This window comes from Drosophila novamexicana, unplaced genomic scaffold (assembly GCF_003285875.2).
Source record: "Drosophila novamexicana strain 15010-1031.04,08,12 unplaced genomic scaffold, DnovRS2.1 tig00000485-arrow-pilon, whole genome shotgun sequence".
NCBI lineage: Eukaryota > Metazoa > Arthropoda > Insecta > Diptera > Drosophilidae > Drosophila > Drosophila novamexicana.
The window spans coordinates 5,113,408-5,130,444 of NW_020824808.1; the positions used below are offsets into that span (position 1 = coordinate 5,113,408).

General features: G+C 34.0%; 2 protein-coding genes and 1 pseudogene across 2 annotated transcripts in view; all 3 read right to left on the reverse strand.

Annotated features, from left to right (window-relative positions):
* LOC115761438 (proteoglycan 4-like) lies at positions 1-11,873 on the reverse strand. Its single transcript, XM_030703206.1, has 10 exons — positions 11,845-11,873; positions 9,029-9,089; positions 8,489-8,741; positions 8,310-8,428; positions 8,062-8,249; positions 7,588-7,764; positions 6,262-6,399; positions 2,073-2,291; positions 1,891-2,004; positions 1-1,344 (listed from the first exon to the last, which is right to left on the reverse strand). Exons 3-10 carry the CDS (start codon positions 8,522-8,524, stop codon positions 1,073-1,075), a joined length of 1,263 nt encoding a protein of 420 aa, XP_030559066.1. The 5' UTR covers positions 8,525-8,741; positions 9,029-9,089; positions 11,845-11,873; the 3' UTR covers positions 1-1,072.
* Positions 3,960-4,689, reverse strand: LOC115761441 (annotated as a pseudogene).
* LOC115761439 overlaps positions 11,819-17,037 on the reverse strand; it is a 25,176-nt gene continuing 19,957 nt past the window's right edge. The window contains exons 4-6 of the mRNA XM_030703207.1: positions 16,898-17,028; positions 14,433-14,546; positions 11,819-12,133 (exon numbers count right to left, since the gene is read on the reverse strand). Coding sequence (XP_030559067.1) covers positions 11,819-12,133; positions 14,433-14,546; positions 16,898-17,028 — 560 coding nt within the window. The remainder of the gene's footprint in view (positions 12,134-14,432; positions 14,547-16,897; positions 17,029-17,037) is intronic.

A 17,037-nucleotide genomic window follows, 5' to 3' on the forward strand; every position in this document is an offset into this window, starting at 1 on the left:
AAAATATCATAAATATCTTTTAATTTTGTTTTAATTGTAGTTCATGTGCAAAATCTATTTTCAAGTTTGTGTTCTATTTTCCGGATCAGCTTAGTTCACCCTATGCATTACCCATTATACTCAGCATAAGAAATTTGCCATTCGATTTTCCTGTATTTTTTTTTTTTCGCTTAATGAAAGTTACAAAAATTTTGGGTTTTTACCTTAAACACTTTTTTCTTAATCTTGTTCACTTTTTTATTTGGACGGGTCTCTGCGGTGATGTTGTCCTTGCGTTATATTATTATTATAAGATTTCTTTTTATGTTTAAATACTTTGAAGAATTTTATTGTATACCTTCTTTTCTTCTTTTTTGCATTGTTGAACAGCTTGTGTTTGCAAAATTCTTGTTCTTTCTTTGGGGGAGTATAGGCAGTGAAAGTAAGTGTTTTAGTTTTAAAGAACAATTTATGTGCAACGCTGAAAATCATATACGGCTGATTTTCCTGAATAATATATCATCTAAGTTAAATTCAGTTGAAATCCTAGTATACTCCTATTGGATACTTTAACGTGGGTGTTGGAATTTAACTTTGTATAATTTACTAAGATTTACTCAAAATATTTTAGATGCTAGCTTTCGAGTTGTCTTCCATATAAGCTTAGCCGAAATAGGATAGAGCACAGTGCTGCAAAACTATCGATGGAAATCTTGATAGCATAGTAAGTGCGCGTGCGTGTATTGATCGATAAACTTTATTTTACTTTATTTTAACTCGTCATTAGTCAGAGTTTTAATAAAAATAAAATGTTAAGGAACGTATAAATTATAAGTAAAACTATATCGATATCGAATTAGTTTTTAGAAGATTCGAAAGAAGAATATCATGTATATAAATCGATCGATGCTATCGACTTTAAAAGCTGTGGCAATATCGATCATTTCTCAGCGCTGAATTTGCGGTAATAGTAATGTGACTTATGTATGCTTGGGGCGATATTTAGGTCAAAATTTGAACGCGGTTTGATCAATTGAATTTTGCTCATGTCAAATACATTTTGCACTTCATACACTTTTGACTACATTTTCTTTTAGACGCTCTCCTCCTTGGTGGCGCTGCTGCTGCTGCCGCCCCAGAAACGATCGAAACGGTCACGCGCCTTCTCCAGCACATCGGCGGCGGTGGAACGTGCCGTTGACGCAGTCGCTGTCGATGAAGATGATGAAATAGCCGGTTCCGGCTTGAAGCTGGCATCGCAACGGACCGCGCCACCCGGTTGGGTGGGCGTCAGCGTTTTGCCATAGACAGCGGCAGCGGCGGCGGCGGCTGCACTGGTTGTTGGACTGCCGCTGGACTTCCAAGCTGTGTGTGTTTGTGGTACGTTCAGTGGATGGCAGTGGAGGGGGGAAATAGTTTTGGAAATAGTGTTTTGTTATGTTACGCAAAGGAACTACGTATTGATACGCTATGTGAATGTACGCATTTTGGCTTAGCGATTTTTTTTGTTATGTTTTTTTTAATTGCGAAATTTGGCTTAATACTGAGAGAAAGAGGAAAGTTGTTTGCATTATATTTACGCTTAGTTTTTGAGATTGGCATTGGCTGGTGTTACGATTGGTATTTTGACGATTGCTTAACGATGATTTGATTTTTTTGGTTGAATTTTTGGATGATGGTTGTGAGTAGCGATACATACATATACAGATACATATATTTAAATACGAGTTAATATATAAATATTTGTAAAAGCGATTTTTATTATTATTTTTTTTTTTTGCTTTTCTTGTGTGTGGTTTTTATTTTTTTTATTATTTTTTTGGTTTTTTGGTTTACTTATGTCGACTTCATATTTGTTTTTTGGTTGGATTTATGGAAGTGGCGTTTATTGAAGCGTGCTTAAAGGCTTACCGTCCATTTTAGCCTGTTCGGTTAGTTGTGGCGGTGCCGATTGTGGTGGCGGTGGTGGCTTTTCCACCGGCGTTGACGCTTTTATCTCGCTCTGAGGTCGGCTGTAGTTCTCGCCTGAGAAATTTGAAAATTATAAAAAATAAAATTCAATTTTTTTTTTAATATTTCAAAAGCACTTTTACCCTCTTTGACATTTTGTGTTACGGTAAATGTCTTGCCAGTGTCCAAGGGCACCGTCCAGTTGACTGGATCGGGAGAGCGCATTATAATCTGCTCCGGAGATTTAACCCTTGTGGGCTCTGGCGGCGATTTAACCAATGGCTCATCAGGCACCTCGGGCACTGGCTGGGGACTGCAGCTGGAAATTGAAATTGCAGTCTCACGGCCATCTTCGGCTTCGTCTGTTGGCGTTGAAAATATTTATAGAAAATTTAAAAAAATATGCTTATGATTTACTAGATTTATACATATATATATATTTTATAATAGGCGCTTTAACTGTTCGTTTTTATTGTGGGCTTCTGCAGCTGATGAGATTTTTGTTGGTATTTTTTTAATATTTCTTTAAGCAAACTTTGTGGTCGAGTTTATATAGTAGGTTAGTAGTTGTAACTTAAAATAGAAATATATATTTTAAATTTATTTCTGTTTTTAAACATAAAAGAAAAACTTAGTTTTAACTTAATTGAACTTAGTAAAATTAAGCACATATTAAGCATTAAGCTTAAAAGGCAACCAAAATTTGTTAGTAAGAATTGAATTGAAATTATAAATACTTTTGCTTTTCATATTTTATTTTCTTTATACAAAGCGCACAAGAGAGCAGAGGAAGAGCATGCCACATTCACATGACATTTAACACAGAAAAGCGGCAAAATGTACAAATAAATTATGTAAGAGTATGCATACAAGCTACTTGGCGCACGCATCAAAATTAGGATCAAAATAGAGATCAAAAGATTGAAAACTAAATTCGTTTTTTTGTGTTTCAGTTTCGGTTTGGCTTATCAGAAGCTTGTGAATGTGTTACAAGCAACGTAGACAGCTCCATCGATAGGTCCGTCTACCGATTATTGTGTATAAGTACCCCTGCCTGGTATTCGAGCACGTAAGTTCTATGTTTTCATATCTTTCTGACTATCCCTAGCGATCCCACGCAGCATTCCTTGATTGACTGAATTTATCCTATTTCAATATTTAACTTTAAGTAGGCAAAAGTCTAATGATTTAATCTAAAAAATTAACACTATAAATTCGTTTTCATATAAAAATTATTCTATTTAAAAACGTCAATAAAATGCCCTTATTAAATAACATTTATTTTACTATGTATGACTTTCGCGATTTTTAATTTTTATTCTAAGACTATATGTAAATATAGCCCCTTTTGTATCTGTAAAGTGTTTTGTTGTAAATTGTGAAGAAAAAATAACGAAACATTTATTATCTAGATGCTAGACAGACTCAATACTTGAGACATAACATAAAACAGAGAAGTACTAAAGAAAAGTTCGAACAGTTTTGACGTAAAAAAGAATTGAAGTACTACAAATGATAAGAGGCATAGATGAAAACGATATTTGGGCTGACTTAGACACACGGCTGCAAAGACAACAAGTACAAACATTGATTACAACAACAACTAACATTAAATAACACGTTACTTTTTTGGTTAGACAACTTTAACCACAAATAGAAGAATTTTGAATTTTGATTATCTTGAACAACCCTGTGGAATAACGATACACATTACCAAAATACCATAACTATGCCAATCTTAAGAAAAATGTCAAATTACTATTTTTACCAATACGCACACACACACACACACACACACATGATTCCACATGGCTGATAGAACATAGAACATTTTAGAAAAAAATTATATAGTAGGTGCCGCCCAATTTCAATATGCCAATTCGTAAATCATAATTACTAATTTCATTACTCAACACTAGCTTGTGTACAACACAGTTTTTGACAAGGTGTAAAATGCGCAATTATTTGTAATTAATTTATGATTTTGTTTTTGTTTACATAAGTTGCAACACAAACATTTCGCGCATCAGATGTCATTTTACAGCATTTCCATTTTAGATAAGTTTTTGTTTTATAAAGGTGTATCAAATTGTATTTTATTGCAGATATATTTTTTTTGCTTTTTTCAAGTTGTTCGGACAAACTCTACTCACTTTCAGCCAATTTTCTATCCTGACCTGGTACCGTTAGGCGTTTGATGTTGATGGTGACAGGTCGGGCGGGTGCCGTTGTGGTTGCTGTTGTTGCTGTTGGAACCGATGTTGTAGGGGCCGCCGTTGCTGTCGTGTCAGTTGCAGCAGCAACATGTACTGCTTGCTGCCACTGTTGCTGCTGTTGTTGTTGCTGCTGTTGTTGTTGTAACTGTTGTTGTTTCTGTTTGTTTTGTTGATGCTTCGCACTATTTGCACTACTACCGCTACCAGCACCAACTTGACTAATGCAACTAATATTCGATCTATCTTTGTCTTTCTTACGCAATTGCTGCAGTTGCTGTTGCTGTTGTTTTTGTTGTTGCTGCTGTAGTTGTTGTTTTGTAGATGTTGCTGTTGACTTGTTGCTGCTGCTTTTGTTGTAGCTCTTGCATTGCGATATATGTGATTGATAAGCATGATTAGCATTGGATGTTGTTGCTGTACGGGCGGCTGTTGCTGCTGCTGCGGTTGATGCTGTTGGCGCTGCGGCTACTTTACCGTTAGGCGGTGGTAGGGAACTACTTTTAATGCGGGATTGGAATGTTGTGGATAGGGTGGCTATAAAAACGTAAGCAGTTTTTCGTTTTGCATTTGTTTTTGTTTTCATGGTTTTCGTTTTACGTCGGGTATTTGGATTTTGGTTGTCATATTTTTGGTTTGTTTTCAGACCAAAACAAAAGGCACATGAAAAAACAAATTTGAATATAAATTTTTGTTTTAAGTGTATATTTTAATTTTCTTTTTATTAACGGCAATTAAAAATGCAACAAAAGTAAAGGCAACAATTATTAAAGCAAGAAAAAAATATACAAATAAATAATTGTAATACACGTCATTTTATCTCTTTCGTTAGTTTATATTGAGAGTTATCAAAGTGGGTTAGTCTACTTGAAAAAAACTGTCATTCAGCATATTCATGTTAGTTAACAAGACATACAGTAAGAACAATTTTGTTAACTTAATATACCTTAGTTATTAATGAAAACACATGTGCCCCAAAATTGAAAAGTTATTCTTTTTTAATCGTAAGAAATTTTTGTTGAACATTTGGTGAATTACAAAAATATGTACAACCATCTCAGATTCTTAACTCCTCCAAAATATACATTCTCTAGTTTTGATGCAGTGGAATGCGCTTTCTATAATATATGGAGGCGAACTTATGAAGTATCATGAAAATATTTGACATGGACATACTAAAATTTACTTTAAGCAAATTCTCTTATATTTCAAACTTCCGTTTTTTCGTCAGAGTTTTTAATAAAACCAAGATGTTAATGTCTTAATATATCCGCAGAGGTAATTAGACTTTGACAAGCCAAAGATCCGTTTTCCTTTAAATATTAAAATTTACATATTTTACACATACAAGAAAGCCAACAACAACTTGTTATTAGCACACACACACTTGCAACATAATTTAAAAACAATACTTATATTTTTAAAATCAAAAAGGTTCGAATCACAACACGCACATCTTAATGTATGTTAGACGTTGTTAAACACTGACTTTTGTTAGTATTACTTACAATTCGGTATTAGTATGTAGTATTATAAGACGTTAAGTATGTATTAGTTTATGTTATTTAGTTGTTGTTAGTATTTTGTTCACTCAACATGCTAATCTATTCGAAAGACCAATCAAACGCTCCATTACAGAACAGAAAACAAAATTTGAAGTGAAATCAACAATATTGAAAATATAAAACACGAATTATAGACCGCAAGACCAGAGACTACACTAACAGAGATTAATGAACGTCCCTTAGACGCATATATTTTTGAGTTATTTTTTAGCTATTTATTTTGTTATGTATTTAGACACTTAACTATGTTAATTTCCAGTTGAAATATGTTTCGAAAAGAACGTACAAGCTTGCGGTGTGTGATTAAATACTAAAATATAGACTAAAGGTCAAATCAACTGCAAATGTAACTAACCAAACAAATCTAAACAAATCTAATTTTAACTAATGATATTTATACGCAAACTATGAATTAATTTAAGTAAATTAAAACGAAAACAATATAAAACACAAGGAAATGAGCGAACACACGATGACGACGTGTGTGCGTATTGTAGTATTTTTTTTTTTTTTGTTTTTTTGTGGGTGGTTTTGCGCAATGTTTAGCTACTTACATGGGCGTGGCTTACGTTCAGTTCCGGCCGATGTAGTCGGTACCTTTTTACGGCTCGACGGGGCTTGACTCCCCGAGCGTATCTGACGCTTGGGTGACTCATTCTCGGCGACGCCAGGACCCACAGATTGTGAGCGTGCTGAACCACGCAAAATGAAGATGAAGAGATGTCGTTTTTGGTTTCGATACGTCATTTAGATTTGATTTTTTTTTTTAAGTTTCGATTTGTTTCATGATAAAAATATGAGTTGTTCTTTTTGAATTTCGCATTGAAATAGTTTTCTTAAGTAATGTTTGTGAGTTAAATATCTCTACTAGTGTGTGGAAAGGTCTGTACAGGGCACTACAAAATATGTTGAAAAACAACTCTAACAACCTCTAACTATACTTGTCTTACACATATTACGCAGCAACAGACATTCAGCTTATTAATCCAAGATTTGATGTGATTTAAATTCACACTGATATTGAATTTAATGAGATTTTCTACTAATATATACATGATGAATAACTGGAAATATGCTTAAATTTATTTATTCTCACTCTCTGATCTGTAGTTTTTTTACGGCTTTTATTTAAATCCAATATTTATTTTAATGTAAACTAAAGCTTTGAAGTTTATTTAGCAATTTTTCATTTAATTTAATTAATTTATTTCCCTGTAGAAAACGCGACTAATTCTCAACAAACTTTCTAAATTTAAAATATTATGAATGACAAGATTCCGTTTTCTTATGATAACTGTAGCTGTAACACTTTAATAACAGTTTGTGTAAAATAATTAGCTTAGTAACAAAAACAGTCTCCATAATTAGACCGCTTATAGATAAGTTATATGTATTTACATATGTACAGATAGCCTGCACAAAGAACATATTTTTTTCCAAATAAACACGCTAGAAACCAAATCTTTCCAAACTCAAAACCTGAATTAAAAGCAAGCTACATTTTAAAAAATATTGTGCACAAATTTCATAATCAAAATGTTTATTAAGTGCACTTGAGAAGAGATTAAAAATTCACTTTAAGACATTCAACGGAAAACCCGTTGAATTGAAAGCAAAACAAGTTCTTCAAGCTGTTAAGCAAACTATTAGGTAAACGAATAAATCAAATAAATCAAAAAACTGTTTAACTGGGCGAATACTTATTTTTTGGGCGTGTACAATTGTGACCTGCATCATTAGTAAGTACTTGAAAGTGCTGTGTAACTATGTATTAGTTGTTGCTTAGAAATAAAATTTCTATCAAAGTGTTACGAGTAGACCTTCTGCTACAGTCATAATTGAATATAAAATACTCAATGCTTTAATTGGTAACTACTCACTTTTAAGGACCTTCTTGGGGCTGCCCTTTTGGGGGCTACCCTTTTGAGGCGAGCCATGACGAGAGAGGGCCGTCTTCTTGGGACTACCACGTTGAGACTCGGACTCACGTTTGGTCATAGCTGGCATCAGTTTCTCCCGCGTGGGTGAAGGCAGTAAAGCGCCCTCCTCAACGTCTGCTAAACAAATAGAAATGGAATTAGGGAACTGCAGCTAAGGGCTAGAGTTGGGCGAATGTTGGATGAGAATGAATACTACTCAGTACCACTCATTGTATGGTATGACTCTCCTAAATTCTTATGCAAGTTTGATAGAAAATCATATTTAGCAATGATTATTTTTTAAGTACTACTCATTTAACCTTTAATACTCACAACGTCTTAAGACTCATACAAATACAAGCTTTACAACCACCACAACAATAACATCGTGCAGAGATACTCGCCCAACTCTGGTTGACTTTAATCTGAGCTTACCCGGACCCGTGGTGCGCTCCAAGTGATGACGTATATTGCTAAAACGTGCTGGCAGTGCTGAAATCTCATCCTTATTATCAATCAAAAAAGCTTGGCCAGGAACTCGTGGCTTTTGTGGCTGTGGCGTTTTTTGCAAGGGCGTTGATTTTTTATTATTCTCCTGCTCTTTCTCCTCCTTGGTAATAGGTCTGCATAAAACTTAAGCTTGTTTAAAGATGTTACTTATCTAATTAAATTTTTGATTTTACCTGTGTAAAGTGGATGCTAGGGACAGTGCTGATAGCGAGCTGCGCTTGGAAACCTGATCCCAAAGATCCCTTTGTTTCTTATACAATTCCGGATCGATTTCCACGCCCCAGCCGCGACTCTGGATAGTGATCAATCGTTAAGGTTTATTGATCTAAGGCACTTTATATTATGTACTCACCTTATATTCACCGGCCTTCTTGCGCAGCTCGACCATCTCCTTGAACCACAAATCCAAATTCGGTTTCGAATGCGGCGGTGCGCTGCCATTCGTGACCACCAGCTGACCTTGATTATAATGATCCTTGGCAGCTGCTGTTCCATCAGCAAACCCAAAGTCCTCCCTTTTCGTAATATTGCGATTGATACGCTCGTGATCGATTGCTTGCGAAAACGGACGTGTGATAATTTTGCGCTCAACAAAATTCACTTGTCTGTGTAGAAAACACATTTGCAATCAGTATATATGATAATAGAGAGAAAGAACGTGTAAAATTCAGATGAATGTTAGTGGCAAGTGCGACACTTTTTGCAGGTGGGTTATTTCTTGCTTGGATGGATGGGTGGGTCTATGATGGCTGGCCTTGCTGTGGTTAGATGGTATTGATTAGTGACCACGCTGATATGGTTGAAGCTCATGAGCATATGAGAGATTGACATTGAGAATTTACTTAAAAAAAGAACTTAAATAAAAACATAAGCTTATTAATTGTTATCATACTTCTCGTGTGTTTTTCTATCATCCGTATCGCTAACCAACGGCTCCAGCTCATGCAGTTTGGCTGAAAGCACACAGATAAAAGATTTAAACAACTCTGTACCATCTAAAATGATGTGCGATTCAATTTTTTTTGTTTGCTTTCATCAATTACATAGAGATAAGAAAAATAAAATATACGAGTAATTAAGTATTAATTTGCTTTAAGTGTCAACTAAAAACAAAGGTTTTTTTATTTTAAGGATAACAAAATGAATAAGTTTTCAAAAGTATCTCGCTAGAAAAACTTTAAACTAAGGATTGGGTGAGTCTTTGTACAGCAAATCAAATGAGCCGAAAATAGGCGCTTGGTTCATGGTGGTTGGTTGTGAGTGTTTTAGTAGTGGTTAGTTGTGGTTCTGGGTACTCTAGCGCACAATTCTGAATTCTCAATTAATTAAAACCCAAAAGAGAAATATTAACATTTTCCAATCTTCGCTAAGCATTAAGTCAATTAAATAAACAAATATAAAAAATATGTATTTAAATACAATTTTCTTGCAATTTTTTGAAGCGTGTTGGATCTTTTCGGCTTTTGTGGGGTTTATTGGGGTCACTTTTTGGAATATAGAACGAAATTCGAACCAATTTGTTTTTTAAATATTCATACAAAAATATAAACATTTCGAGTTCAATGCAGCGCAGTGTTAATACATATTATATTTAAATCTTTTGTTATGCATTTTTTTATTTGAATTTGTTGTCGTTTGGGGTTTTTCAAAGCACTACGGCCAATTGATTTTCAGGCTGCACTAAAAATAAGTTTCTCAAGCTCAAGGTATAATGGCAAGACTTAAAAGCTTTGCAATGGAAGCCACTTGTTCATATTTCACTTGCATTTAAAATTATATATATATGAAAATATTAGCTATATAGATTATTTTTATGAATATACAGTTTGATTTTGGCTTACGTTTTTGGATTGTCTTACCTACGCACTTGGCTTTTACTGTAAATAATAATAATATATAATAATAATTTATAATTTATTCCGTTCTCTTGTTTTTAATTTGTATGCTTCCTTTCAGTTATTAAAAAAAAATAAAACAAAATATTTATAAAATTTAAATATTCTTAGCTCGGCATGAAAAATTTTAGAAACCTTTACTTAGGTAACGTTAATTAAAAATTATAAATATAATAAAAGACTCAATTCAGTTGGTACAACTTAAATTTTTAGATGGTATCTCACTTGCTTTTCCAAGAATGAAATCTAAAAAAAAACTCCAATAGTGTACCTAATTACTTAAGTAAGTGACGTCCTCTTACTTTAATTTGCCTAAAGCTAGCTGACATGTGGTATGATTTGATACGTACGATAAATGTGAATATAATGAATGATGCATAATGCATGATACTAATTCCATTTTGTCGTTTCTCGCATGCAACGTAACTAAAGTGAACGGAACTCCTATGCTTTATACCAAAATAATACAAAAAAAAGTATAATGAAAAATATATATAATTACAAAAACAACATTACACAACCTGCGACCGCATGCTCCGACTACACTTAGCTATTTCATCATTTGCGTAAAATTACATTGAGACGTGATAATATGGTGACAGAGTTACGGGCTGTCCAGGACATGTGTGTCCTTGTCTTTTTTTTTGTATTTATTGTGCGCCAAAGCAATTTAGGATTCTTTTCATTAAATTATAGTATCGATCAATGAAATTTTACGGCTTACCATCAACAGCAATGAATATGTCAGGTAATTTTTTTTTTTAACATGTAGTTTTTGTTGTTTTGATTTTTATCTTATTTAGAGCTAATAAAAATTAATTTAGTTCAACACTTACGTCAGCTTTTTTGGCTATAAAGATATTCTTGTGTATGTGAGTAGAGGTGTGAGTTTTTTTTTTTTTTCTTTTGGAAAGGAATTTAGCAAAATTTCGTTCTATATAAAATATATAATAAGACTTCCAAAGAGAGAGAGAGAAAGAGTAGAGATTGCTGACTGCTTGAAAACATATAATAAGTATCGATAAAAGCATTAAATAAAAATATGCCTTTAAAAATATTTTAACCAAAAAACAGTGTGAACCTATATATATATTTTTTTTTTGTTCTGTTGACCAAAATTAATAAAATATTTGTACTTAAAAAAGGTTTATATCAAGGGTGACTTAAACTTATATATGTAATATACAACTAGTGAAATTTTTGGATGAAAAGCAAAATTGTACGACGACGAGTACATAAAAAACTTGAAAATCGGTTCATTAAAGTTTATATTCAAAATTTCGCAAATTTATAGCATTTTATTATTTGGCAGTGTTGTGAAGATAAATTTTTGAACTAAATATAATTTACCAACACTAGTCAACGCATCAAAATATTAGGCATGAAATAATAGTTATTTTTGTTAAAATTTTATTCTATTTTTTAATTGAGCTCAATGCTGCTGCCACTGCAGGGACTTTTCTTTTATTATTCTTTAAAATAAAGAAATTAAAATTTTTTAAATTCTTTGAAATTAATTTGAAATTGCGCGTCCAACAATTTACTTTTAAGTAAAGGTTAGCTAACAAAATCGATTATGATATCTATGTTTTTTTTTTTGCTTTTTCAAGATTAGTACGAAGTAAAGAAACTCAATGGTTTGAAATCAAATGTTAATTATTTGTTTTAGTACGCTCGTTTGTTTTTTTTTTTTTTTTTGATGTTTAGTATTACATACATATACGAGATATTGAAAGAACTATGCGCTAATAGGATATATATATTTTGTAGTATAAGTATGTAAATGCTTAGCGACGACATATTGCTGTCGCACCTTCTTTCTGATTTGTTGTACGTTTTTTATGCACCGTTGGCAAGCCGGCACCTATCGTTTGATATTGATGTGTGTGACTGTGCGTCGGCTGGCCCGGCTGTTGACCCGTTCGGATCGCCCCCAATGATATTGACTTTCTTGGGTAATCGCCGGCCGCGGCTCTCGCCGTCGTCGCTACGTTTGAATCGTTGCCCTTAATGCGTCGGTCATTGGGCCAAACGAATTGCAGGCGATACTCAGTGCTCAATTTTGTGATGGTCTTTTTCAATAAGCCATTTGACTCACCCGCCTGCGAAAGAGAAGAGCAGAATCACAAGAGACGAGAAGACCAGAAAAAAAAAGAAACAAATAAATGTGAGAGAGTCAAAAAGATAAGAACAAAGAGAGAAAGAGAGAGCAATTGCATTGACGCATTGACAGTTTTTTTTTTTAAGTTACAATTTAAAAAATTATTAGCAATAGCATTTGATTAGTAATATTTGAGTTAGTATGCGTAAATTATGATTGATTGGGGGACGATCAGAGTATAGTTAACATAGAGAAAAATACAATAAAAAAGATCGTGTGTGGTATGGAGAACGAGAGAGACAGAGAGAGAAACAGAGAGAGAGGGGGAGAAAGAGAGAAGGAAGAAACAAATACACATAATGCAAGTATAATTTGTAAATTTTTATATTTAACATTAATCGATTCTAAATAGTCAATGTTTATACTTAAGTTTAAAAAAAATGTTTAAGTGTTAAATATTTAAATAACAAAAAGTATTTTAAAAGGAACAAATTCATAAGTTAGAAGCTTAATCTCATAACTTTAACAAATATTAGTCGATTTTTACCATGGGTATCATTTTAGTCCCATTTTGAACTGCAGATTGAAAAGACGTTTGAACCGACCTCCGGATAATTTAAGAAAGTCATAAAAATACAAATTTTATATGTAAGGCCGAAAATATCGACGTTTCGAGTCGAAACCAAGACAAATGAAAATCCGAAGAATAAGCGAGCAAATATTGAAAAAGTTATGCGAGTTCTAAGTATATAAATCAGATTTATGTTCAATTCAATCAAATCTTATATTCAATCATGAAAATATATAAAAGAAATCCTACAAATCACAGACACAACTGATAGATACTCAAATATAATGCAAGCAGGTATCAAGGATACATAAAAATAGATATATTGCGGAAAGACGAATCGATAAACAGCGGTAAGGGCAACTAATGAAAATGTTGAAGAGTTTTGCAGATTAAAAATTTACATTCAGGTCGAGTGTTTGCCTGTGACTAACTGACGCTCTGGCAGTCAATTCAATGGCACTTTTACACACACACACACAATTACTATAAAAATTTCCCATAGCTGCAATGGCGAGACAGAAACAAGTTACAAATGTAACGACATGTGCCACATGCATGCACACGCACACACTCGAAAGCATATAAAAGAGCTTGCCAATAATAGAGGGCCTGTGGAGGCGCAGCAAGAAGTAGGGAGAGCTGATAGACAGCGACAGTGAACAAAAAAAATCATAATAGAAATTGTTGCGCGTCGCTGGGTCCTCGTTTCCAATGTTTGGTCCATTGGTCCGATGAGTCGTGCCCTATCCTAGATCGGTATTGGCGACAGTTCCTTTCTTATATATTTTTTTTTCTTTTTCACAGCGCCATGACATAGCATAAAATCATGCTGGTTAGCAATTTTGTAGTCTCACAACTTTGAGAACGTGTCACAATTGAGATAGGACGTTGCCATTGCAGCTACTCGCACTTAGACAGATTTATAGTTGTAAGCCAAATGCATATGTACATTAAAGTACAGCACATGCATGTACCACACAGCACAGTATGTAAATACAGATAGTTTCTGAATGGAATTTATACTAGGCGTCATAGAGTGTAAATCAAAAAATCATTAAATATTAAAGCTAAAGAAATATTTGTGTTTCCCAGTGACGAAAGCTGCCAATTATTTTTATTATACTTTCTGAATAGTCAAGTAATTGACGCTTTGATTTAAATAAATAAAATTGTGAGCTATTTAAGTATTGGAACTTTTAGAAGTTTAAACTTTAAAGCAAGTTTTAAAAATACATTTACTCATTAAACTGCTAGCTTATTAAGTTCAAGACTTTAATGCTTTCAACAGCTTTCAAAGAGTAAGTATAATGCACAGAAAACATAAAAGCTCATTCAAAGCTGTATATTTGATGTAAGACTCCCAAGTTAATTTGGTCATGTGCTCTTAAACCTTTAAGTTAAACTAATTCAGCTGCTAAATAAAAGCTTTCAAGTGCTCTTACTGTAAAGTCTTTAAAGGGGTAACAATTTACTGATTACGCATGCTGCTCCCGAAAACTTGTCATATGAGAGCTTCAAGTGCCATTATCAGCTTTTGTCACTGGGGTTTAGCATTTATTTGCAACGACACATGCATTAAACAAGTCCGAAACATGTTTGGTAGTATAACTGCAGGCGCTCATAAGAACATTGGGTTATATATGGATATACGTATATATGGTATAAATATTGATCGATCATTCTTTGATGCTTAAGACATTAGGTAAGTGACATTAGGTAACTAACTGACCTGTTTACTAGTAGTTCCATCGATCTCCGTTGCAATGGGATAAGGGCGTCCTTTGGGCACAACGGGTGGTCCTTCCGATTTGCTGCGGCGCGAAGGTGTGCCGCGCTCCTCCGACTACAAATAGACAGACATACGCACACAGATATTTGTGTGTGTGTGTGTTTCAGTTAATTAGCACCTCATTAATATTACGCATACGACATGCTGACGCACATGATCGGGTAGCACAACAGCAGAAAAGCCTCGTACCCAAGTAAAACTCAATTAAATATTTATTGTCAGGGTGTGTAATAAAGCACACACGTACATATACAAATACAAACATAAGAAAGTGTCCTTGTGTGCAACATGTGCGCATTTTTAATTAGCATTGACAGAGAAAAGCCGCCCACGCTACCAACCGCACAACTGCCCCGCCACATTTGGTTTTTTGTGTGTGGCATTAGAAACCACTCACGTATTTCTGCATAAGCGAATTAACCCCAATGTCAAACTAAGCAAAAAGTCAGGCAGCCAACATGTAGTTTTTTAAATAGACTCTTCATCAAATGCGCATTATGTATTAACTCAAAAAAGGGAAACACAACACGCCTCAAACTTTTATTTCTCAATTTTTTGCACGTAGGCCCCACTTAATGTTTCAACAGCGCATGAATTTTTACGGTGGCGGCTTTTTATTTTTCTGACTATCCACAAATGTGCACACAACCATTTTGAATTTATTTTATTTTATACTTTTTTCCTACAGCTTATATATTGATATTAAATATGCGAATAGAACGTGAATGCATTAAAAACCACACACTTATGTTATACTAGCGTGTATGACCCGGTCTTGCCCGTGGCACGTATAAAATAAATGTTCTCAAAAAGCTTTGAAAATGATTTTGAAACTGACGGTAAGTAAACAACTATCATACAAACGTTTTCCCCCAATTTACCACTGTTGTGGGTGGAATTTCCCAAATCGCTGAAACACGTATTCATTATGTTCTTATGTAGAGCTCTAAAAATAAGTTTGAGGTAAATCGGAATAAATTAAAAACTGCACAAAAAAATCTGAGAATCTCTTTTCTACCGAGGATGCTTTGATTCTGCGAAAAACGTGGAACACGTGTCAAATGATTTTTCATATAGATTCTTGAAAATGAATTTGAAACGTCATCCACCAAATCCTTGACCCCCATTTCCACCAAGGAGGAATACATTTTTGGAAAAGTGTGAAACACCCCTCAAATGAATTTGAAATAAGAAATTTAGTTTGAAGCCGATCGGATGGTAAACAAAAAAATTGCATACAAATGTTTTTCGCGATTTTTCCATACTTGCGGGTGGAATTTCCCTTCATCACAAAAGGTAACTATAGTGAAAATTTCAGCTTCCTAGCTCTAACGGTTTAGGCTGTGCATTGATCACCAATCAGTCAGTCAGGACAAACAGTTTTATATATAGAGATTACCAAGCAGCTGAAAATTTAACGAGTTAATTTAAATAACAATAATTTTCTATTAAAGCCTAAGATATTTTTATACCCTGAACCCATTAAAAGTGGGTATAAGGGTATATTGTATTTGTGCAAAATCCAAATGTATGTAACAGGCAGAAGGAAGTATCTCCGACCCCATAAAGTATATATATTCTTGATCAGCATCAATAGCCGAGTCGATCTAGCCATGTCCGTCTGTCTGTCCGTCGGTCCGTCCGTATGTATGAACGCAAGGCCCTCAGAACCTATAAGAGCTAGAGACTTAAAATTTTAGATGTAAGTGCTCCTAGGGCCTGCGCAGATCTAGTTTATTTCCGATAATCGATAACCTACTCCGTTTCCAAGCAATCGATAAAAATTGATATCGATATCCTGTTTTTTGGGCAATTTTGGTAAATAATACGAGCTAGAGTCACCAAACTTGACATATAGCTACTAAAATAGAATATATATATGCATTTGATGTTGGAAGAAGAGGGTTCAGGATATCCCCTAGTCGGGAGCTCCCGACTAGAACCTCTTACTTGTTAAAGTTTGTATAGTTACATTAATTTCCAAAGCAACTTGTTTATTAAATATATTATATTTCATTAACAATAGTATATATCCTTCTGCTTAAATTAAAATTAAGATCCTCTATGGTACTATACTTTCTATTAAATCTGTAGGAAATCGATTTTTTTTTAAATGCTCATCTAATGCAAACCTATTGCATCATATTTGTCTAGCACAGCCTGCACACATTTTACTCCGACAACTTTCTGTAAAAATGATTTACTTTTCACGTAAAATTTCCTAAAAGCAACAAACATTGCATTAACATCGGTCGTGAGCCACTCGTTGTTACAGTCAGAAATTCTTGTGCTCGTATTTCACAAGGTCAGATCAAAGGTGAAGGTAAATTTTCTTATATATATATATATATATATATATATATATATATATATATATATATGTATGTTATTTATAAAATACTCACCCTCGCCGCACGGTGCGCACTGGCATCTCGACGTGCATCTGTATATTCGGATCCTATTATAAACTCGTGCGATTTATATGCTAATTCAGGGCATTTTTTTCGACGTGGCAATGGCGGCTCATTTGTTGGACCTGTGGGAC